We start from the raw sequence: 24,930 nt of genomic DNA on the forward strand, positions 1-24,930 counted from the left end.
CAAGTTCAACTTAATAAGAACTTATTGTATTACCCTTCTCTCTCCAACTCTCTGAGCATGGACCGTACATGCTCTGGCGTCAATCCATGCTCTCCACTAAGCCAAAGTACAGGCATACCTGTTTCAATATACCGATACAACAAAAAGTGCTTTTCTCTGAACAGATTAATTTGTCACTACAACACTGTCATCAAACCAGTATCGCTGTATAAATCTGAATGCCTTATCCTTGCTTGCAGATTTAGAGAGGAAAGAAAGATCCTACACACCATACTTGGCCCAAACTACAAAAATGGCATCTATATTAGAAAATCCAGACAAGAAGTATACTCTAAGAGAAGATCACGGACACAGTGTGTAAAGGCAGAGTTCGCTTCTATGATCATATCCGACGGATAATCGACCCTCGAAGGACGAAACATATCTTCAGTATATTTGACTCAAAACAATAAACATCAATCCCATGGTACGTTAATGTCAAGAAAGATCTTAAAGAACTAGGCATACAAGCAGAAGATGCACAGGACCAGAATGTTTTCAGAGCAGCCATCAAGACTTATGGAACTTTCCGGGACGAAAAACGGGCTACAGGTGCGAAATGGACAGAAGAACATCGTGCTAAACACAGTGAGCTAGTAAAGACGATGTGGATCAAGCAAAAAATGAACAAAAGCCAGAATGTAAAGTGCAGCTTATCGTGGTCCCTAGTTGGCCGATTAGCGAAGTTGAATAATAATAATAATAATAATAATAATAATATGGTTTCAGCTATCATGTGCAGATATTTTGATCTGACACCACTTGAGCTGCCTGCATTTCTATTTTCAGGTTCTGTTTTAATCTACCAGATGGCAGAGAAACAGATCTCTACCGGGTTGTCTATGGAGTCCTCAGTTTTAATTAATTTTGTTGGGTGAATGCCAAATATGTCTCCAGAGATCTTTTTGACGTCAACGTTTTACAGCGTGAAGTGTCGAATGGATTTTTTCCCCCACCCTTCAAAGATAACTTCAGTTAGCTGTCATGGTTTTAGGTTAGAATACTTCTCACTTAAAGAGTAACAGAATTTTATGAACTAAACTGGCCAGCCTAGAACTATCTGAAAGAAACACAATACAGTGGAACCTTGGATTGCAAGCATAATTCGTTCCGGCAACATGCTCGTAATCCAAATCGCTCATATATCAAAGCAAATTTTCCCATAAGAAATTATTGAAACTCCGATGATTCGTCCATAACACAAAAACATTTATTCGCATAACATTTCTAAAACAAAATATAACGTAAAACAATTAAACTGCACTTTACCTTACAATAGAATCATTGTTGGTGTGAGGGAGATGAGAGATGACATGAGAAGAGTTACTGTGTAGCACGAATTTCACTAATGGAATCACTGCTATCGGTTGGCTCATTGGAAGAGTTTTCTTTTCGTGCAACTTCAACGAGGAACCTGTCCAATGACTGTTGCTTTTGCCTCTTTTTGAGGATTTCACGAAAATGTGACATTGCATTGTCATTGAACAGATTCATCCACTATAATCATCTCCTTCTTCCGACCGAATTCTTTTTTGGCCTTCTTTTCGTTCAGAGGGCCCATTGTTGCAGAACAGTTTTATCACAGATGACAGAAACAAAACATGTACACTCATACGGTGTTGACTATGCGAGCGAGGCACGCCAACTGAAGTCCAGCGCAGGAAATGATTACACACACTTTCCCAGAAAAAAGAGTGGCAGGGGGAGGGGAAAACAAAAGCACAGGGGAGGTGGAAACGTACGTACACGTGACGCTCGTATTGCGAAACCTTACTTGCTTATCAAGTCACAATTTATTTTAAATATTTGCTCGTCTTGCAAAACACTCGTAGACCAAGTTACTCGCAATCCGAGGTTCCACTGTATTTCAGAAATGGAAAAGGATAAATAAATTCAACGAATATTGCTGAGAAATGCAGCAAATTTGATTACATTAATATTCTTTGTGTGCATTACATTACAAATTATTAAGTTACTAGCTCAAGAATTTGGGAAGTAGTGATTTTGACTTCAATTTTACTTTGTCTTCCATATCACTGCATGATTAGAGAAACTTGTTACATTTTTGAATGGTAAGGAAACAGTGTGGCTGTCCATATCCTGGTTTGTTCCATCACTGCCTTCGTGATGTACAGGCCATACTGTAGCTCTTAAGACGTCAAGCAAAGAGGCGAACTGTTTGCTTCGTCCGACCCGTGCAATGCAAGGACATGATACGTTTATACCTTGTAATTATGAAATATTCACAAATGTATTAATATAACAGGTGAGATCATTAACACCTGTAATCACATCATAACTCGTAAGTCAGGGCTATGCAATTTTAGGAGAAGTAGGTTTGAAATGTGATCTACGCAGTCTAAGCTTGAGGGTTTTACTCATCAATGTACCCAATAAATACAGTAATTATTATGCGTTAATACAAATATGGAGACAACAAACGTACACTAATAATAATAATAGACTTTACCTCCATACCTCCATACGGCCATAAATACTGTATCTTTCTTGTTTTTTTTTCTTGTACTTCTGGCACTATCCTTCAGACCCTTTCTTTCACACAAACATTTACCATTTTTTGTTTAGGAATAACCCATGTTTTCCCAAATATTAATGCACTGACCAGCAAGATCAGTTAGTTAGTTCCCACATTCACGGAAATTGCCGAGGAATAACTTCTTAATTATTACTTGAGTATTAATTACTTAATTATTAAGTTGCATTGCTTCTAACATCTAAATGTTATCTACCAGCAATAGTTTAATTTTTAAAATGTAAGATGTATGCATAAAATGTTGATATCATTTAAGAGAAGGTTATGCTTTATAAATTGCATTTATTTCTATATTTTTAGACTTTATTTTGCTTTTACTTGCATGAATTTTGGGGAAAAAATGCAGCGGTACTTAACATTACTAACCCAAGAAATAACCATATTTAAGTTCAATTTTTACTGTCCACTTTTATGCTTCTTCTGTATCAACAATAAAACGCCCTGCTGTAAATCTGTGTACAAAGAAACTCAAAAGCAGAACTCATCATCAGCTCGGGAATATGACTCATTTATTCTTCGTAAAAGGTGCATTCCCGGTTGGGTTTTCGTTTTTTCATAAAGGTATCCTGTCTTCATACGAAGAAAATGAAATTAGTGTATATTGACATGTATAGTTATATTTTCGCCGTGTACGCACACGTCTTAGCATTGTGGCAACTGTGAACTTTCACACACTGTATCTAAACTCACAACACATTATATTTCCACAAAAACGTGTTATACGATAACAATTAAATGAATAAATTCCACTAGAAGTATTACGCCCTTGAATTTATATCACTCATCACCTGAAGGTACTATACCTAACCCAAACTATGAGGTCTCATTATCTTAATAACTGCTGTTTACGTAAATCCTGGTGTGATGAATTTAAAGAACAAATATGCAATATACTCAAATATACATTTATGTCTTTCAAAAGTCACAGTTGTCCAACGAATGCTCTCAATCCTTATGAATTACATTCACAAGTACAACTTATACCATTCACTAAGCCCGCCTGATGGGCTCGGCACGCTTTCTATTGTACGGCCTGTATATTACGAAGGCAGTGGTTCCATCTATCATGTTAGCGTACAGATTGTAAACTATGGCTCATGACGATCATTCCTTAAAACTTAACCATCACAGAGCAATGGTGATGAATTAATATACACACTGTATACATAAACTTAAAGCCCTGTCCCTTATACTAAATGAATGATAGGCAGAAAATACTCAGTAATTTTCCAACCACCCCATCACTACCATGGTTAGGCATTACCCTAAATTCACCGTAAGATATTACCCATGACACCAACACCATAACTCAAGTTATTCCATTGTAAAAAGCAAATGCCAAAGAAATAAACATAGGAAATACTTATGATACATATGATGGCTGTCCAATTATTGTATAAAAAAGGACAGAAGTATAAAAGAAAGAGCATCTTAAATGGGGTGGTCTGGTCCCGAGCATCTCTTCCCCTATCCCACATCTCGATTCAGATATGGTTATATGTTTTACCCTTCGTCATCAGCACATTGAGTAAAGGGTTTTACCATGCAATATAAAAACAGGGAAAATAATTCCATTACATAAAAAGTATGGCCTATTGCATAGCTTAGGAAAACTAAATTACACAAATCAAACATTTGTTATTTCTTTGCACCCCACGACACTAAGTGGATGGGACCTCAAGAAACTACATTCCCTTCAGTTTACAGAAAACACAAAAGGACTCCAGATAACTGACATGGTGAAGATGAATTTTCATACGAGAGAACCAGTCTCCCTCACATCAAAGTTTCTGGTCCACTGCAATCTACAACTGTAGAAGTAAAAAAAAAAAAAACTGTACACTCATAAAGGAACAAAATGAAACAAGTAACAGAACAAATAATTTTAAAACTTACATAGTCCACTCTGTCTTCAGCCAGCCAATGAAATGATTTGAGGAACAGAAGTAGTGTAAACAGAGCCACAAACTTGGGGCTGAAATCATCACGGAACACTGTGAAGGCGAGGCAGGTTTCTGTGACAGCGTACCATGACCGCTCCATGAGATGCTGTGGACAGTTCGTTTTTATCAGTGACAAAGAACACTCAAGTTGTGGAGAAGTTATAGTATGGTATCACTATCATATATTGAATAAGTAAACAACAATATCGACTACCACTAGTTAACAACATTTACAAATGTAAAGACGAGTTATTTATTTAGTCTATAGTCTCGGTTATAGTGTCCAGGTAATCTCCGAGGTTTCCAGGATAGAAGCTCAACAGACTGCACCTTCACCAGCAGATGTGGAGTATCATACAGACAGTGTAGAATACGATGTAGGAGAAATACTAGTGTTCACTGCCACCCACCACCCAGCCCTAAATAGTTACTTAACGTTTACAGTAAAAAGTAATACAACTACAACATTTTGGGAAGTAGAATGTCGGATGATGGAAAAGACACTCATAGATAGGACACGGAATGAAGATACGTGCGCTGTAGTAGAAGTATCAAGGAAGATGCAAGGGACAGAATGCTATGGTTCAGAGAGGAGGGCTATAAGCAGCCTGCAGCTGGCGGAAGGACTAGTAAGACGGAGGTCAGGCAGAGGACATCGGGGAGTAGGGACTGTGCAAAGAGGACCGACCGGACAGGAGTAAATTTAGGAAGCGTGACCCTTAAGTAAAAATAGGGAGAAATGGAGGAGGAAGAATAATAATTTAGAAAATAGTAAGACAAAGGAATGCTGTCATTGGCTGAATATTTCAACATGGCATCACTCCCATAATACAATACAGCACCTAATGAAGACTGCAGTTGAGCTCTGTGTTCTGGTAAGGGTAACCCCAAGGTGCTTGAGATGTTTGTTATAGACTAGGCGATATTTAAATTTACTGCTGTTCCCAGGTTGAGAGTTCCTCCCTTGGCAAAGGGATATTTCAAAGTGAAATGGACTGAGTAGCTTTTTTTGGAGAATGATTTGGTAAGTAGGAAGTATCACAATATTCCATTTTCTTTATTCTTCACCTTATAGGGAGTCGTCATGACTCCGTGGACATGAACGCCAGTCCCCACATGTTGTCCTACTGCATGAAGTTCATAACGCGGGTGTACCGGATTACCTTTCTTCAAACTTACCTCTAATAATATTATCAAAACCATGATACACAATCTGGCTTCTCCCTAACTCGGTCATTCCAGGGCTTATAACTGCTTCTTTGCAGTCACTACTGCTAGACTCTGGAATACCCTCCCTGCCAACATTAGAGATATGCATTCTCATACGAAATTTAAGATGGAGTGCTTCCAGGATAGAAAGTAAAGTGTGAATGAACAAATTCTTTTCCTAAAAATTAGGGGCTAGTTTTTATTGCATTTTCTTCTTTTATTATCATTATTGTTATAATTGCCATCTTAATTTATATTGTCATGCTGTAAATTTTGTAATTACATATGTCTTCTTCTTGGTTCGAATGGGCCTACTTTGGACCATGCTTGTTCAACTGTTGGGCTTTGATCTTTCCCCAGTATTGTTGTTTTTTCTGCCGGTGTAACTCCTTTCTTTCATCTATCCAGGGGGTACCTTTCTTCCAGGATTTCTCCTGTCTATCTTGAAGATCTGTTATTCCTAATTCTTTAATGCCCTCCTCAGTTTCTGTCAGCCAAGTGGCACGAATCTTCTTGTTCTATAAGAAATAAGGTCTTAATTGATTGAGTGACTCCACCTTTACAATACAATATTCTCTTATTTTAAAGAAAGGGACATGTTTCGTCTCTTTTTTTGAGAGACATCTTCAGCCTAAGCTATTATGGTAAAACACATGATAATCTTAATACCGTACTAAAAAAACAGTGACATATATTAAAATGTTGAAGAGTCTACGTGACTCAGTCTGTCACATTTAAACACAGATTTTTAAAAAACACAATTCATGTGTTCAATTATTGAATGATAAAAGCCTCAATTGAGTTTTTAATGTGCTAAAAATGTGCTAAAAATGGAGTTCAACTTGAAATACGTCGATGTGATCTCATGTTGGAAGCCTTATGTGAATATCTGATCAAACAGGGCTTGTTTACAGGTGGAATAAGTCGATGTTTAATTATGTGGCAGGCAATTCTTGCAATCCATACGTTATATGGAAGTTTTCTCTGCCCTGTTTGTCTCTATCCCTTGTGTGGCCAGCTCGTGTGAGGCTCCGTGTGGGACTGTTGTCTGCAGAACAGTCTATGGAACAGTTGTCACCAGAGATCTTTTACATGTCGACATCGTATGACACGGAGTGCTAAATGGACTTTTTTCCGCCCTTCAAAAATCCGACTACCTGTGCCGGGTTTGAACCCACTATCTTGGTATCTGGGGACTGACACTCTACCACCGATCCACAGAAATGTGGTTTTGGGAATTTGTGTGTTGCAAGTGCAGCATTTAAAATGCCTCAAAAAGTCCAAGAACGTTTGGTACTCAAGTTGGAGAGAATTTTTCTCAATACCAATGAAATTTTGGGAGGTAATGTAAAAATAACAGCAACGCCTTACCCGTGTGGAAAGGCGAACAAAGAACTGCACAGACTTTCCATAATCAACACATTCCGTTGAAAGAATGTTGAGCACCATTAAAAATATATACGGGGTCTGTCATATATAAACTAAGACCGTCCAAGACCCTCGGATACGTACGCTGCAGTATTGGAGGTGCGCGCACGTGTTCAACCTCGTAAGTATTAGTCGTCAGTCTGAATCTCAGCTGTTAACACGGTGAGACAGTTGTCATTGCAACACCGTATTTTCATATGTAAAAGTTATTTTAAGTACGAGTCGGCTCGACGGGTACGCGATGCATTTGTTCAGCAATTTCCCGGTGAAGTTACACCTTCGTGAGCACAGATTCCCGTAACTTAACTGTAAATACATTTGAAACTACTGGCTCGGTGCTTAATAAAAAATATGCGCACACAAATAGTTTTAATAGAGGAAACGCTAGATAGTATCTTGATGTAGATGTAGTGTTGATTCCCATAGGGAACCTAAAATATTTGTCCCGTGTATTTAGATGGTATCTTGAACGGTCACCAAATAAATCACTCACAAGTATGGGTTTCTACTAGAGGACCCGGTCAAATAACATGTCTTGATATGAAATTGCTCCGTGCGTTGCCCTGGTACTTTTTGACAAGTTTCTTTTAGGATTTATATTACCTGTTAATGTGTGAACATTTTATTATAGCATTGGTTGATATTTTATGAACTTTTTGGACTTTAAGAATTATTGTTGTGTGTTTAATTTAAAGTTTTACTTGTTGTTCAAGTTCTTAAAGTTTTAGATTGTTTCGGGTGGAAGTTTGTCCTCGTTGCAGCTCATATTTTTCTGCGAATTAGATTGAACCTTTCAGAAAAATAAAAAAAATAACTTAAGTGATGACTGTATGTGTTTAAGTGTCACGATTGCAACTGTTATTGGGACTGCCACCAATTAGCCTAGTGAACCCAAGAACATTCGAGGAACTGGAAGAAAACATTACAGTGGCAGAACTCGCTCACGTCAGCTAGACTGTGGTTACCAGATACAATGTCTGTTTAACTGAAGAAGCACCACACTTCCGGCATCTTTTATAAGGTAAGATTTCAGATGAGAGACCCTGTATATCTGTACTTGGAGGCACAACTCTGATTATCACAGGTACATCAGCCCTTGGTTGTGGCAGCATACACAACCATTAACCCGGCTCAAGGGAGATGGGGTCATCTTCCCTATCCTTCACTTAAGTAATTCTTGTCCTGCGCAGGGGTGGATAACCTAGGTGTGAAGGAGAGCCAAGTTCAGGCAGGGACTCAGCCTCACGGGGTATAACATGGAACCCATGCCTAGGGTTACGGGTGAAGACCTTAACAGCATCTTAGGCAGAGAAGGAGACCTTCGGAATGGTGCAGATGGTGGATGAGGCAACCCTTCCTCGCTGGGGAAAATTAGAACTGCCTTGTGGAGAAGAGAGATCTTCAAAGGTTAAGGGAGTAAACCCCAAAAGAAAATCCACGGATGTGTTAGGCTTAGTAGGTCAGCAGATGAGTAAATTTGTACTTGATTTCAACTACAATACAAGCCTCAGATGGAAGTTTAAAAATGGAAATGGAACTGACAAGTCTCTGACTACAGTTGCACAGTATGATGGTAATGCTGATGTTCGTGCAAGCGTTAGATCAGAAAACAAAACCCGATTTGGAACAACAAATATTGTAACAATGAATGGGAAGGAAAATGAATTGACTGATCTAATGGAGAGACGAAAACTCGACATCCTGGGATTAAGTGAAGCAAAATGGAAAAGGAAAGCAATGAAGAAACTAAGAAAGGAGTACACCTTGTACGCGATGGGTAACAGTAAAGAGACAAGAAATGGAGTGGGATTTATAGTGAATCAGAATGTCAAACCAATAGCTGAAGTTGAGTATATAAATGAAAGAATTATAATAATGCACATACATGTAAACAAGGAACTATTGAAGATAGTACAGGTGTATGCACCACAGACAGGATGTAACGTGGAAGAAAAATATGATTTCCTCAATGAACTGGAAACACATAGTGTTGGAGATGGGATCATAATAATGGGAGATCTGAATGCCATTGTGGGAACTGATAGAATGGGATGAGAATGTTCTGGGCCCACATGGGTATGGCAATAGAAATAAAGATGGAGAGAAAATGTTGGACTTTTGTATCAGAAATAACCTGATGATAACAAACACATGGTTTATGAAGAGGAATAGCCATAAGATCAGCTGATATAATTGGGATGGACAGTATGGAACATTCATTGATACTAATAACAGACCGAAAATGGGGAAGATAGTCATGAATGCGATAGATAATCCCCTTTACAATGGCGAAAAATGAGAGTATCCTCCTATTCAATACATCATATATTCCGTCATTAGACGGAGCAAACAAATTCAGACATGTTTCGGCTCACTTGAGCCATCTTAAGTGAAAAAAAATAGGGGGGTTGGAATAATTTGTAAATTAGGGGGGTTGGAATAATTTACAAATTATTCCAACCCCCCTAATTTTTTTTACTGAAGATGGCTCAAGCGAGCCGAAACATGTCTGAATTTGTTTGCTCCGTCTAATGACGAAATATATGATGTATATATATGCTGATATATGAGGTTAAGGGAAAGGAGACACGGTGATGGACAGACAAAATAAAAAAAGAAATAAAAGAAAGGAATAAGGTGAAGAAAGAAATGGATAAGGAAAAGCAAAAAAGGAGGATACTCTCATTTTTCGCCATTGTAAAGTGAAAACCGTCAATACGGAATGATTCTAATATCTTGTAAAAGATAATCCCCAGTGAAAGTATGGAAGGTGATTATACATTATTAATTGTGGAATTAAAACAAGTAAAAATCCCTAAAATTGTATTGAAGAAAAAACCATAGATCAGGATTTGGGAATTGGAGGAAGAGGATAAAAGAATGACACTCCAAGATTAGATAAAAAGGAAGTTGCTTAAAATGGAAATACAAAGTGGAGAAGAAGAGTGGGACAATTTAAGACAGACATTTGTGGAAGCAGCAACGGAGGTATGCGGGAAAACAAAAGCAAAGGTTAAGGGAAAGGAGACACGGTGATGGACAGACAAAATAAAAAAAGAAATAAAAGAAAGGAATAAGGTGAAGAAAGAAATGGATAAGGAAAAGCAAAAAACTATCAGAGGGATGAGAATAAGATAAAAGGTTACATGTGGAATACAAAAGATTGACACTACAAGTAAAGAGGAGTATCAAGGAAGAAAAAGAGAAATGTTGGGGAGAGTTTACCAACAAAATTGAGCAAGATAGTTGAGGAAATCAGAAACTATTATACAGAGTAATAAAATCAAAACTAATAAATCAAGAAAAAATTAAGGCATTAAAGAGAGAAGATGGATCCATAGTACATGACGAAAAGAGTCTTCAGAAGGTGATGGCAAAGTATTCTGAAAAACTCTATAATGAGGATGACTGCTCGGAGGAAGGAGAAAAGAAAATAGAAATAATAGATGGAGAAAAAGAAGAGAACCCGATAACATGGTTGGAACTTGAAAGGGCAGTGAACGCAATGACCAAAGGTAAAGTAAGTGGAAAAGACTAATTCAATGCTGATATGATTAAGGCAGCAGGAAGCATTGGACTACAGTGACTATATAGAGCCCTCAATGCCATATGGAAGGATGAAAGGATACCTGAAGATTAGCATCAAGAAAGCATTGTACCACTGTTCAAAAAAGGTAATAGGAAGAAATGTGGAAATTATAGAGATATAACATTATTATCACATAGGCTAAAAATAATGGAGAAAGTCAAAGAAAAAAGACTGAGGGATACAATAGAAACACAGTTAGAGGAAGAACAATATAGCTTTAGACCAAATAGATCAACAATAGACTTGATATTTATAGTGCAAACGATACTGGATAAACATCTGGAAAAGAACAAGGAAATCATCTTCATATTTTTGGGTTTGGAAAAAGCTTATGATACAACTAAGAGAAAACATGTATGGGAATGCCTACCGAAAAGGAATGTACTGAAATCAGTAATTAACAAGATTAAAATGTTGTATCACGAGAGTAAAAGCAATGTACAAGTGGGGAGTTGTGCCTCTGAAACAAGGAAGGATGGAAGCAAGGAAGTGCACTTCCTCCATTAGTGTTTATTATAATGATGGATGAAATCATAAAACATGTAAAAGAGAGTATCAGTCGTGATGAAGTTAATGCTTTGGTATTTGCAGATGATGTGCTGATTTGAGAAAAGGGAGAAAAGGAAGTACAAAGGAAACTGGACATTTGAAATGAAAATCTGAAGGAGTTTGGAATGGTAATTAGTAAAACGAAAACTGTAGTCGTGCACTGTGAAAAGAGAAAAAGAGGCGCCAAGTGAACATAGACGGAGAACGGTCAGAGAATGTAAAACAGTTTACATATCTGGGTAGCTTTATTGATGGAAGAAATGAAATCAACCCTGAAATTAATGACATACTAAGTAAAGGAACAACATTTTATCATCAAGTCAGAGAGCTTTTATTGGATGACAAAGTACCCAAGAGAACGAAATTAACATTATATAAACAGTATCTCATACCAATTGTAACATATGGACTAGAAACACTGGTAACTAATAAGAGACAAGATAGTAAGATCCAAGCAGTAGAAATAAAAATTTTTAAGACCAGCAGTTAAAAAGACAAGAAGAGATTGAATTCAAAATATTAAAAATCAGAGAAGAGCTAAATATAGAAACGTTAGTACAGAAAATACAGAAAGCAAGACTGAGATGGTTCGTACATGTAAAAAGAATGGGAAAGAAATGGGTAGCAAGAAGGGAATTGGAAAAAAGAAGTTAAGGGAAAGAGATCAGTTGGAAGACCGAGAAGAAGGTGGATGGATCGTATTTATCGTAATTATGAGCTTGCTTAAAGTGCCCTAAATTGAGTCTAATGCGGAACTTTGAAGCTGATTGCTGGTCAATTTTTGGGAAGGGAGCTTCGTCTCAATTTCTTGCTATTGTTAGACTCCAATTCTATTGTGACCCTGGAGGGAAGTTTGATGCTGCTTTACGTCTAGTACTATCATAATAAATAAAAGCTTTCCTGGAAGGAGTGAAAGAGAAAAAACATTCAACAACAATTTGAACAGTGTCATGAAGTCAATCATTTTTAAAACCTTTTAACCGGAAGACAAACAGACATTTTTAAGGTAACAAAGTGAAACTTTTAACAACTATTCCAACGAACAGATATAGTTTTTAAGCTGACCAACTATGTAATCATCCAGTCTCATTTCATTAACCCATTAACCCCCACATTGTTTTAATATCATTCAATTTATTGGTATTCTAGTAGTTTTTAAGAGAATCAATGTACTTGCAAATAACGTGTTTAAAAACTTAGCGATTCACCTAAGCTTTAACAACAGCTGAAGATGTTCCCAAGTGAGAACGAAACCTGTACTGTTTACAAATAAAAATTTGCTAAAAGGCAAATAAAAAGTATCAAAAAAGGTGGAAGATTTTTAATTATTGTAACTCTATGCGAGTAGGTCACGTAGCTTTGGGCTTGGTAGGTTTGAGCCCTACCAATGACACTCCTAAAGGTGGGGCTATACCTTATTTAAGGCCATGGCTGCTTCCTTCCCATTCCTAGGCCTTTCCTGTCCCGTTATCTACAAAAAAACCTTTCAACTTTGTAGGTGTGACATAGAAAAACATGCAATAATAAATTTGATGTGATGTGCCATCAAATTTACACACATTTTAAACAACATGCAACCTTCTCATTACGTATGCGTGTGTGTGTGAACCATGTCCACCGTGTCAAATCTCCTGCCGAGCACCATACATCAGACATATTGCAAAACCGAGGTTTTGGCCGCGCGGTTTGGGTCGCATACCTATCAGCTTGCAGTCTAGAGATAGTGGGGTGAAACCCCACCGTCGGCAGCCTTGAGGATGGTTTTCCATCGTTTCCGGTTTTCACACCAGGCAAATGCTGGGGCTCAAGGGCGTCCATACCCGCGGGGGAGGGGGGGAGGGGAGGGGAGGTGGGGGCCACGGTCCCCCCTCCCCCCTAGCTCTCAGGGAAAGGCAAAAATCTAGTCTTGTCAGATGTTTTCCTTTCAAGAAAATGATTTAAAAATCAGTATTACGTAGAAGCGGTAGTACCGTTCCCCACCAAGAGGCAGGGAACATCGTGGGTTATTCTACCACAGAATACAAGTCGCCACTTATCTTCCAAAATATTAAAAATACTACGTACCCCCCCCCCCCTAAAAACTGTCATATGGCGCTGAAGCTGGGGCTGTACCTTAATTAAGGCCACGGTCGCATCCTTCCCGCTCCTACTTCGTCACCACAAAATGTATCTGTGTCGGTGCGACATAAAGCAAGTTGTAATTAAATAAAACATATCACAAATAGCTGCTTAGTGACAGACGGCTGTAAGTAAACCGCACAAAAAATGGGAACCTGAGCTATGTGCATTACATCATCGATAGTCAATGGGTCAGCTGACCGGAGCTATTCTGTGTTTTGCTACACGTCTACTGCCACTGTTCAAAACTAACCTGTCACCAGACACAATCTCATTTTAAAGTTATCATGTGATACTTAACATACTTCATATTCAGACAACACTATCAACCACCACAGAAATGTGCAATAGTGATTACATCCCTCCATAGAGGGTTGGTGTCAGGAAGGGCATCCGGCCGTAAAATAAATACAGTAATATATTTTTATGTCAATGTTTTCAAGTAAAATGTAAATTATGTGACAGTTCCCTCTGTACATGTTTATGCAAAATAATGACATTCTACCAACATTCAGACATGATGTTTTGCAAGGCAGACAACCAGCCATCATTTACTAGTACTGTAAATAGATTACTGCTGGTGTGGACAGAATATTTTTAGGATGACAGACATAAAAACAATGACAACAAATCAATTACATTTAAAAAAGACAGCTGCTGTGCTACTATAAGTCAAGAAAGGTACATGTAATTAAAATAAAAGCTGCAATAACAATCCTGTTATCAACGGATATTAAAACTGTTCGGTGATAAAACATAAGCTCAAGATAACAACAATCAATGGGCATACTGCATGCAGAAGCAGCTCACAACTTGCAAGAAACTAATGCAACACATAATAATTAGGTATTCTAATTCTTGTGGTCACACTTGCAAAAACAACAACAACAACAACAATAATAACAACAATAACAATAATAATAATAAAGAAGGAGCAGTGGACAAAGATCGAAGCCCTCGAGTACAGCTGAAACAACGTGGTCCTCTGTAGGTCGACAGAACAAAAAAAGACAGAATAATAATAATAATAACAACAGATGGTCTTCGAGTGTCCAACTTCTTGGCTGAATGGTCAGCATTGAGGTCTTCAGCTCAGAAGGTCCTGGGTTCAATTCCCAGCATGGTCAGGGATTTTAACCACGTTTCATTAATTCTTCTGGCTCAGGAACTGAGTGTTTGTATTTGTACCAACACTATCCTCTTCATATTCAGACAACACTATCAACCACCACAGAAATGTGCAATAGTGATTACATCCCTCCATAGAGGGTTGGTGTCAGGAAGGGCATCCGGCCGTAAAACAAGCCCAAATCCCCATGTGCTACACAGTTTTGCACCCACAACCCCACAGACTTGGGAAGAATGGTATTATTATTATAATTATTATAATTATTTATTTATTAATCCATTTGACAATATAAAGGTACATATCTCGACAATCAGGTTTAAACTATAAACATATTTTTGTTAAATATAAAGAAGAAGAATTTATTATTAAATATCCAGTAGAGCGTGGAGTACATTAGAACTGTAGTTTATAATCTGAAAATATTTCAAAACAAAAGACTAAGATTTCAATTTGTTAGAGATGTGCAGAATGAAATTGCTTATAACAACAAGGCTTCTAAAAAATATCACGCAATAGTTTAGAAAGTGCAAGATCACAACTGTTCAATTGCTACTCATTCCAAACACGGGGCAAAAGAAAAGTAGATGATCCGCAGAACCACAAAAGCATAAATATTCATCTGTAGTTTGGATTTTAAATCACTCAAGGTGAGATTGAAATCTTCCATGTCCCGATAGAAATTGCGTTAGGACAAAGTTAGGCACTAATACTTTACTCTGAAGTCGATCTTTAACTTCAGGGAAGAATTGTTCTCTTCCTTTCAAGCCAGAAGTCCAGCTATTGTTCCACTGATGTATAACATACTTCTTGATTTGTCGCTTAACATAGCACACTGGAGGTTCATCATATGTAATTCCGATGTTTGATGTGGCGGCTAAATTTGCTAAAGTATATGCTCTTTCATTTCTATCAAATCCTGTATGACCACGAATCCAAGACATACAGATGTGAGGACATTCTTCAGCTTCTGTTCTTGTACTAGCAGCTATCGGATTCATATTGTACTTGTTATTAATCTATTTGATGATATAAAGTTCCACAGACCTTGACATATCAGGTTTAAACTATAAATTCATCAAAACAAAAAGAAGAAAAAGATTCTAGCTATTAGGTGCTGAAATGTGTTTTAAATCAAATTGTGAATTAATTGATTTTTACTCCTTGCAAAGAGAACATTAAGTTCAACTTAGGTACATGGAATGTGAGAACACGAGGTAAGCTTGGAAAATTGGAAGAAGTAAAGAACTCTATGATCAAGAAAGACATAAATGTGCTTGGTGTACGTGAAACTAGATGGGAAGGAAACAGACTTTCAATCAGGTAATTTCAGGGTAATACACACCGGAAATGATACAGGTGGAATGAATGGAGTAGCAATAATCCTAAAAGTGACAGGATTATGATGGTTAAGATAAAAGCTGACCCTGTTGACGTAGTATATTTTCCAACCACAAACAGTGAAGACGATGTTGTAGAAGAAATGTATGATTGTATTCAAGAACTCTTTGAGTTAGTAGACACCAAAGCTAATATTATCTTAATGGGAGACTTCAATGCTTCAGTTGATAGTCTTGAAAATCTTAAACATACTGGTAAATTTGGACCTGGTGAAACAAACTCGAGAGGAGAAAAATTGCTCGAGTTTTGTGAACAGCATGAACTATTAATAACTAATACATGCTTTGATGTTCACAAAATACAACGTTATTCATGGAAGGCTCCTGGAGATAGTAGAAGACATCTGTTAGATTACATAATAGTAAGACAGAGATACAGAAACCAAGTGCTCACCAGTCACAGTTACCCAGAAGTTGATGTAGACAGCAATCATATATTAGTTGCAGCGAAGTGCAGTATTAGATTCAGAAAACGAAGCGTACGGTTTGAAGAAATGGTGCTTGAATAACTTACACATTGCAGATAGCTCTGCGTCAAATCCTGGAAAGAAGACCGGAAGTTAACAGGAAAACTTTTCTAACTTTCGTGGATTTAGAGAAAGCATTCGACAACGTTGACTGGAAGTTATTATTTCAAACTCTGAGAACGTTGGGTCTTTATTGGAAGGACAGATGTTTGCTTTTTAACCTGTATAGAGCCCAAAGCAAAGAAATAAACATCAATGGCACAACAAGAGAAGCAAGAATAAGAAGAGGAGTGCGGCAAGACTGTCCCTTATCACCTTATCTGTTTAATATCTTCATAGAATTCGCTATTAGAACAGTAAAAGAAAAAACCAAAGGGATACATTTTAATGGTAAACAAATTCATAGTATTCATGTTGCAGATGATATTGCATTGATAGCTGATTCAGATCACAAAATAACAAGGATGCTTGGTATACTAAACAACACGTTAGAAAAGTTCAGGCTAAAAATAAACACAAAGAAAATGAAAATGATGGTCGTTCAAAAGAAGAAGACTGAATTGAAAACAAACATTAAATTAGGCTGTGAAAAAATAGACCAGGTTAAAGAATTTTGTTATCTGGGTAGTGTTATTACCAATGATAATCAGTGCCTGACAGAAGTCAAAAGAAGAATTGCTATGGCAAAACAAGTGTTTCAAAGCAGGAAAAATCTATTGTTAAATAAGCACACAGGAATTGAAACCAGAAAGAAATTTGTTAAACCTCTGTTTGGAGTGTGCTAACTTACGGTTGTGAGACCTGGACTTTGGGGAAACAAGCACAATCAATATGAGAGGCTGCGGAAATGTGGTTCTGGAGAAGACTGACAGGGACGAGTTGGACAGAAAAAAAAGACTAATATCCAAATCTTGAATGACGTTAATGAGAAACGGATCTTAATTTATTCTATAACGCAGAGGAAAGCTAAATTTCTTGGACACGTCCTACAATATGACACCTTTCTCCAGAATGTCTTCGAAGGAAAGGTCCTAGGGAATAAGTCAAGAGGAAGACCACATCTCTCATACCTTAGGAACATAATCATTCAGCTGGGTTTTGCTTCCTATATCACAATGAAAAGGACTGCTGAAGACTGTGGGATGTGGCTGCAGCAACAAGATAATGGATGGATGGTGTGTTTTTTAAAGTGCTGATTCTGAGATCTGTCAAAAAACTCCTGGAATTTGAGTCATAGCCAAAAAAAAGAGCATGAAAAAATTATTTTCCCTCCCTTTGATGTTGATGATATGAAGAGCCACTTTCACAATTAAGAATTTAACAAAGGACTAAGTTATTTAAATTAAGTAGATTTTATTAAAAATATTAATTTCCATTAATTTAAATAATTAGGTAAGTAGCATGTTTGGTAACCAAGCAAAAAGAAATGATCATGAAAAAATATAATAATCATTCATTGGCTGCTTTGAGGTTGATGGTCCAATATATTCTCGAAGGCCCTTCCTCAACATCCAAAGATAGCGAGGCCTCAAGCAAATCATCAGGTAGTGCTGGTTTACAATCATCATCCTCATTACCATCAGCAACTGCTGTTTTCATATTACTACAGGTGTCCCAACAACGAAGGCACAGTTTTGAACAAAACAGTCCGGCTTTCCTACAGCCGCAATTCCTTGTGCACTTGCTGGATATCTTGTACAGGACAGAATCAAGTGCAGCGGCTTCAGAGTTGTGACGGGTTGGAGACCACAGCTTGTCCTTTACCAAACCCAAGTCTTCAAAGTCACTGACGGAGATGAGTTGATACTTATTCTTCGGACTGGTCACAAAGATTTCTTGAAAAACAGTTGGTACCATAGTTTACTTCACTTGACATCTGCTGCTTCTGGCCTGCTCTGCACATTTAGTGCCTCCTACTGTTTAATTTTCAGGGTCATGTTCAACTTGTCAACCCTGGGCAGAACATTCAAGGACAGATGTTCCACATTATAAGTTATATCCGTGTTAACATACACCGATGAGGAATACTTGGCAAATCAGTCTGCAATATTTCCAGGCATATAACAATTTTCACCCGGTAGAAATGAGTTGTCACATGGATGCAATTCCCGCTTACTTTTAACATACCGGTACATCCAAACTGACTCCACTTTCTAGATTATGAATATGAACAACATAATCCATGTGTTATTTTATTTCCAGTTCTTATTGAAGCTGTCTAAATCTCTTATTGTAATGTTCAGAAAATTTTCTTTTTATAGCCCATTTCTTCTTAAATGTTATGGATTGAATAATATCACGTGGATATCTTGGTTTTTTTTAACAACTTTCTGCTTTGGAACACAATTTACAAAACATTTGTAGTGTGATGTATAAGAGTTATCAATAGCAAGATCAATATTAATGAAGTAATACAATAAACTCCAGTCAAAGTTCCGCATGTTACAACAGAGGAGCAAAAAACAGCTTTTTAAAGTTTAATTCACAATTAACTCTAGGGAGCAAGGAAATGTTTTCAATGGGGGCTAAAACTAAACGAAATGCAGGGTGATGCAAGTCTTCAAGTATCAACGTGAATTCATCGTGCTTCAATTCAACTTGAATATTACCTAATTACAAATCTAATGTCCTGAAATTACAATTCTGAATATTGTTGCATGATATTAACCAAGATATGAGATGAACTGAAAGAGGCGACAACTGGCCAGTGATACTTCATTAAAGTTATAACCAGTATTACTAACTTCAGGTATGTTGAAATCACCCACAATAAGACAGTCAGATGTTATAAGGCCATGTTACCCTGTATGGAGGTCCCTCAACCGCGTAAGAGTGGGCATCTCTTGATGCAAGACCTACCTGAAGAAATGGGGGATCCTTCCAGCATATACAGATGCCTGCTGAACAAGACCCAAGTCACATACTTATCTGTCCCCTCCTGGACAATACATGCACACCACAAGATGTTTTTAGAGGAAACAACAAGGCCATCGCAGCTGCAGTTTTTTGGAAATGCTGACCAGACACGGAAATGATGAATGAATGTACCGTATTTAAAGTATCTTTCATATACAGAAAGTTTAGAAGGGGAAGTAATATAGATAGCATTTATGAATAACTTACAAGTATGACCCTGAATAATGACTCACACTGTTGCTCATTATAAATAGAATGCAATTTGAATTTGCACCCCTTTTTGACAGCAACTATAACTCCAAGATTCCTAGTCTTGCCAGATCAGATCACTGTCATTTCTGAACACTACAAATCAATTATCACAGAACTTACAATCCATGATATCCTTACCCAAGAAACACTGTCAGTACTATTGTATCACAATCACAACAAAGAAGATTTTTAAGAAATGCATCAGTTGTTGTCCTCCTAAAACATTCTGATAACAAAAGGATAATTAATTCTCAGGCACCAAATATCAGTACAAGATTATAAATACTAGGGAAAAGAAACAAATATTTACACCCAAAAACCTCAATAATTTCAAAGAAAAATTCAATACATTTATAAGCAAATACACAGAGACATCCAACAAAATGAACTGGAACACACAAAGTTGCAATGCACCATGATGGTCTTGGATACACCATCATCCAATGGGATACAAGGGAAAGCATTAAAGTTCCAAGTGATGCACCACCATGTACAGGGATAAGGGGTAAGCTAACTGATGTCCCCGACCCCAGGATGTACTGAGAATCATCGAGATACACTTGCAATCAACAGAATGCACAGAAAGCTTACTCAGGTACTCATTAGTACTGATAACATGAATAGGGCTTCCTTCTACCACCCTAATCATTTCTACCAACACAAAGGTATTTCACGTAAATAATACTCTTCTAGCTGGGGCAAGTGACTGATCAATATGGACTGGGTTGGGAGTTTGACAGGCAGAGGTGGATTGTTGATAAGGTTTGCTTGACCAGGAATTGCCCTCTATGCCTTTTCCAATTGATGACAAACATCAATCATGTCCTCCTTCAAATCTATATTGATAACAGTCTGCACATAACATCCTCATTGGGGGTGAATCGGTAACACCAATATTTCCAGTGTCAGACCATAAATATTGTTCAATACCTCACAGCACTTATTTTCTGTGGGCGACTAAACAAAGGATTGAGGAAAAGACTTGCCAACACGAGGATTGCGCTGTGAGGTGCAGAGTTGAACAGTATAGAAGAAAGACAAAGAAAGACTGGAGGCACTAGAGATACGGACAGGAACGAGAATAGAACTAGTGAAACGGGAAAACCGTATAAGGAATGAAGAGTTGGAGAAGAACGAACTATGTTGCAAATCATTAGGAGAAAAATGAACTGGATCGGACATTGTTTGGGGAGGGTCTGTTTACTGAAAGAAGGAATAGAAGGAATGGTGAAAGGCAAAAGAAAAAAGAGGAAAGAAAAGATATCAAATGTTGGACAACATTAAAGGAAAGAAATATTCAAAGATAAAAATGTTGGCCATGGACAGGTAAAAGTGGAAGAGGTTTATCCCATGACAAGACCTGCAATAAAGGCAGAATACCTGAATGAATGAATTCTGTGACCAAATTGGATTGTTGCCAGTCAATAAATTCCTGTTGGTACTAAGAAGTTTGTTTTCATCCAATCTCTCGTGACAAACATTGCCTAGTTGTCGCTCAATTTTCTGCATCAGTAGAAACAAGTTTTAGTTGCCTAGCTTCAATATACACTAGAAAATAACAATATTAATACAGAGAACGAACCGACACGACCTTGGTGAATCATGATATACACGATACACTACAATATTTGTCAGGCATGAGGTGACATGAATATGTTGTGGTGGGTTTTTATGACAGGATGTCAACAATTTTACTAGCTAAATTAGAAATGATGAAATTTTCTAATAATGTATTATGCTGGGTACGTTCCTATCTCAGTGGACGTAAACAATGTGTGTCAGTGGGAGACAATATGTCTAGGTGGCGAAATACTGAGATGGGGGTAGCACAGGGTGGGGTGTTATCACCACTTCTGTTCTCTCTATATATGAATGACCTATCAGAACAACTGACGAACTGTAAATATCACTTATACGCTGATGACATTCAATTGTATATTCATACCAAACCGAATGACATACAAGAAGCAACCATGAAATTAAACGAAGACTTACTTAACATTAACGAATGGACTAGTAGCCACTGCCTGAAGGTAAACCCAAGCCATCATAACAGGATCTAAAAAAGCACATGCCAAGTTAGAAAGCATCAACATAGCAGTTGTCAAGATCAATGAAACACCTATAGCAGTGAAAGACTCCGTTAAGAACCTTGGAATAATTTTTAATAAGTATTGAAGTTGGTCATAGCACGTAACAAAAATTTGTCAACGTGTATTCGGTTCATTACACTCACTATACAAACTGAGGGATTTTCTACCTGTCAAAACCAGGAAACTGCTCGTTCAAGGACTAATATTATCAATATTTGATTATGGTGATGTAGTCTATAATAACATAAGTCATTCACTTGATTCTAAACTTCACGGGCGCATAATGCCTGCATTCGATTCATTCTAAATGTTCCGCTCCATTCCCACATCAGCCCATTCCTCCATCAGCTGTCCTGGTTAAGATTATGTGATAGACGTAAGTACCATACTGTTTCTCTTCTTCACAAGATACCGCGAACAGGTAAACCACATTATCTGAGAAAAGATTTCAACTACCTCCCTCCTTCAGGAGAACACCCTCAAGGTCATCAGTACGAACCCTGCCGTCCATCCCCACTCATCACAGTAGTACGTATAACAAGTCATTTATACCGGGGACCATACGTTCCTGGAATTCTCTCCCGGCTGAAATTAGATACATAAGCAACCTAAAGCTATTCAGAAGAATGTGCTGGAAATTTTACCTACACTCAGATTAATTTACTCTTAGAAGCACCCTTAAATTTTAGATTATTAAGTTAAATGAACAAAATGTCAATGTAAGGTTACAAACATTACAGTTTATATTTTTTGAGATATAGTTTTAATAATAGTAAATATTATAAATTAATTTTAAAATGTTAAAATTATTTTTATGATGCTTTACATTTCATTCAAATTACATTTCACATTAACTTTAAATATAATAAACTTATTTTTAATTTTAAGTAGTTATAATGTTCAGTATATTATGTTTATGCAGGTGCATAATTATATGGTTTGGCATAATAGCAGGCTTCATAGCCTGAGCCCCGCCATGTAAAGAAAATTAAAAACTTCATCACTGATCTGTACTGAACTAATAGTTACAATGCTAAAAAGAGAAAAATGTTCCACCTTTTCAATACAATAACACTGTTGCACGAATCAATGTAGCAACATATTTAATTTATTAAGGGACCGGTTTCGACATTTGTCCATGTCATCATCAGCCTACACAAAAATGGCAAGAAGTTAACACAATTGTAGCACTTATTACACTTTTCTTGAATTAAAAATAGAAGTTCATGTAGAGGTTCTTGAGCACTCTTGCTGATCTTGCTCAAGAACTTCTACATGAACTTCTATTTTTAATTCAAGAAGTGTCATAAGTGCTACAATTGTGTTAACTTCTTGCCATTTTTGTATAGGCTGATGATGACATGGACAGATGTCGAAACCGGTCCCTTAATAAATTAAATATGTTGCTACATTGATTCGTGCAACAGTGTTATTGTATTGAAAAGGTGGAATATTTTTCCCTTTTTAGCAATGTAAAGAAAGGCATAAATAAATAAATAAATAAATAAATAAATAAATAAATAAATAAACAATAAGAAGAAGTGCCTGACCTCAGCTACCAGAGATTTTGATTTGATGCTGTTTAGGCTGCCTGCAAGTCATTTCACTCTACCACATGACACAGAAACCAGAACTCTTTGGGCATCTTATGGCTGACTTTCAGTTTGCAGATACTGAGTTTGAACACCACTACTGACAGCCCTAAAGATGGTTTTCCATTTTTACACCAGGCAAATGCTCAGGCTGTACCACAGTCACTTCCCAGCCCTATACAAGTCAGCGGGACATAGAACAAATAGTAAAATTGCTCTTATTTCTTGTTCTTGAAGCTAGAGGTAAAGCCGTATTTCAGTCAGCTGAATTGATCCCTACAAAGAAAATATCTTAATGTACCCTCAGTGCTTCTGCCTACCGAATACAGAACAAACGACATCACGTAAAACAAAACTCCTTGTTACATTTCCAAGTGCTGACATAATCCACGTTGGCACCCAAGGTATTAATTATCAGCAAATGTTCTATTAATAAGTACTTTTCTATATATTTTTGCGTGTTTTGTAAGCTTTCAGGTGGTTGCTTTCAGAGTGAACAAAACTCCAGTCACTGGTCATTTAGGGGAATAGATTATAACATACCTCAAACTCTGCAGCTCTCAACTGTCCAAAGAAGACCTTCCTCATTAACTTCCCCATCAATATGACTAGAATAAAGGCTTGAACGTATATCACCTGCAACATAACAAAATAAAATAAGAACCTTAGCTATCAGTCTTGTGTACTGCAATAAATTTGGTTGTTGTATTAAGATAACTGTCATTTTAAGAGCCTCACTGAAAATATTAACACAATTACTTGAGTTTTACTTGAATTAAAATACAGTCTCTATCAGCACAATCTGTTTAACTCGTCCGGCCTTCAGAACATATATTCAATTTAAATAAAGATGTTTAATATACAGGTACTAAAATCTGTTGTTTATTAAGAAGGAAGCCATACTTTCCAGGGTTGACTCAGTCTGTCGAACACAATTACAGTCCACTATAAAACACTTGTAAAAATACCCACATTATTAGACAAGGAATAAAGCGGGGTAGACAGGGATCCCTAGCCGCAGCGAAGGCAACCTGTCTAGGGGTGACAGCCCCGAATAACAAGCTTCTCAAGCTAACAACTTGGACAGTGATTCGTCACAGCCCCATGAAGAATGATCTTCAACTGAGCGTGGAGGAAAATTCCGCTAAATGCACTACCCCAGGTGATAACCAATCCACCATTGCCCATGGCAATGGTTTTTTTTTGTTAGTTGCTTTACGTCGCACCGACACAGACAGGTCTTATGGCGACGATGGGACAGTGTGAAAATGGGAAACCACGGAAAATCATCTTCAGGGCTGTCGACAGTGGGGCTCAAACCCACTATCTCCCGGATGCGAGCTCACAACTGTGCGCTCCTAACCGCACTGCCAACTCACCCAGTATATGCCAATGTTAGCAGACCTTCGGATTCTGGGGAGTCCGCACTAGTATGCTTTCAGAATGAGTCGGAGCATCCTGAAATCCTTGGACATAAACTCAGATCAAGACGGCAAAATTTCTTCCCAACATTTAATGCTAATTCACTGCTCAAAGTGGGTAAACTGAAACATCCGACCGACTCGCTAACATAGTACTGACAGTAGTACAGGAAATCAGACTCGCTGATGAACAAGGATAGAGAATCCTAAAAGGCAAAGTGGGTCAGCATGTAA

General features: G+C 37.4%; 1 protein-coding gene across 2 annotated transcripts in view; it reads right to left on the reverse strand.

Moving 5' to 3' along the window:
- sip3 (septin interacting protein 3) overlaps window positions 1-24,930 on the reverse strand; it is a 211,134-nt gene that overhangs the window by 164,107 nt on the left and 22,097 nt on the right. For both annotated transcript variants that reach the window (XM_067156375.2, XM_067156374.2), the window contains exons 2-3: window positions 23,819-23,911; window positions 4,490-4,642 (exon numbers count right to left, since the gene is read on the reverse strand). In XM_067156375.2, coding sequence (XP_067012476.1) covers window positions 4,490-4,642; window positions 23,819-23,911 — 246 coding nt within the window. The remainder of the gene's footprint in view (window positions 1-4,489; window positions 4,643-23,818; window positions 23,912-24,930) is intronic.

The sequence above is a fragment of the Anabrus simplex genome, chromosome 12, assembly GCF_040414725.1.
Source record: "Anabrus simplex isolate iqAnaSimp1 chromosome 12, ASM4041472v1, whole genome shotgun sequence".
NCBI classification, from domain to species: domain Eukaryota; kingdom Metazoa; phylum Arthropoda; class Insecta; order Orthoptera; family Tettigoniidae; genus Anabrus; species Anabrus simplex.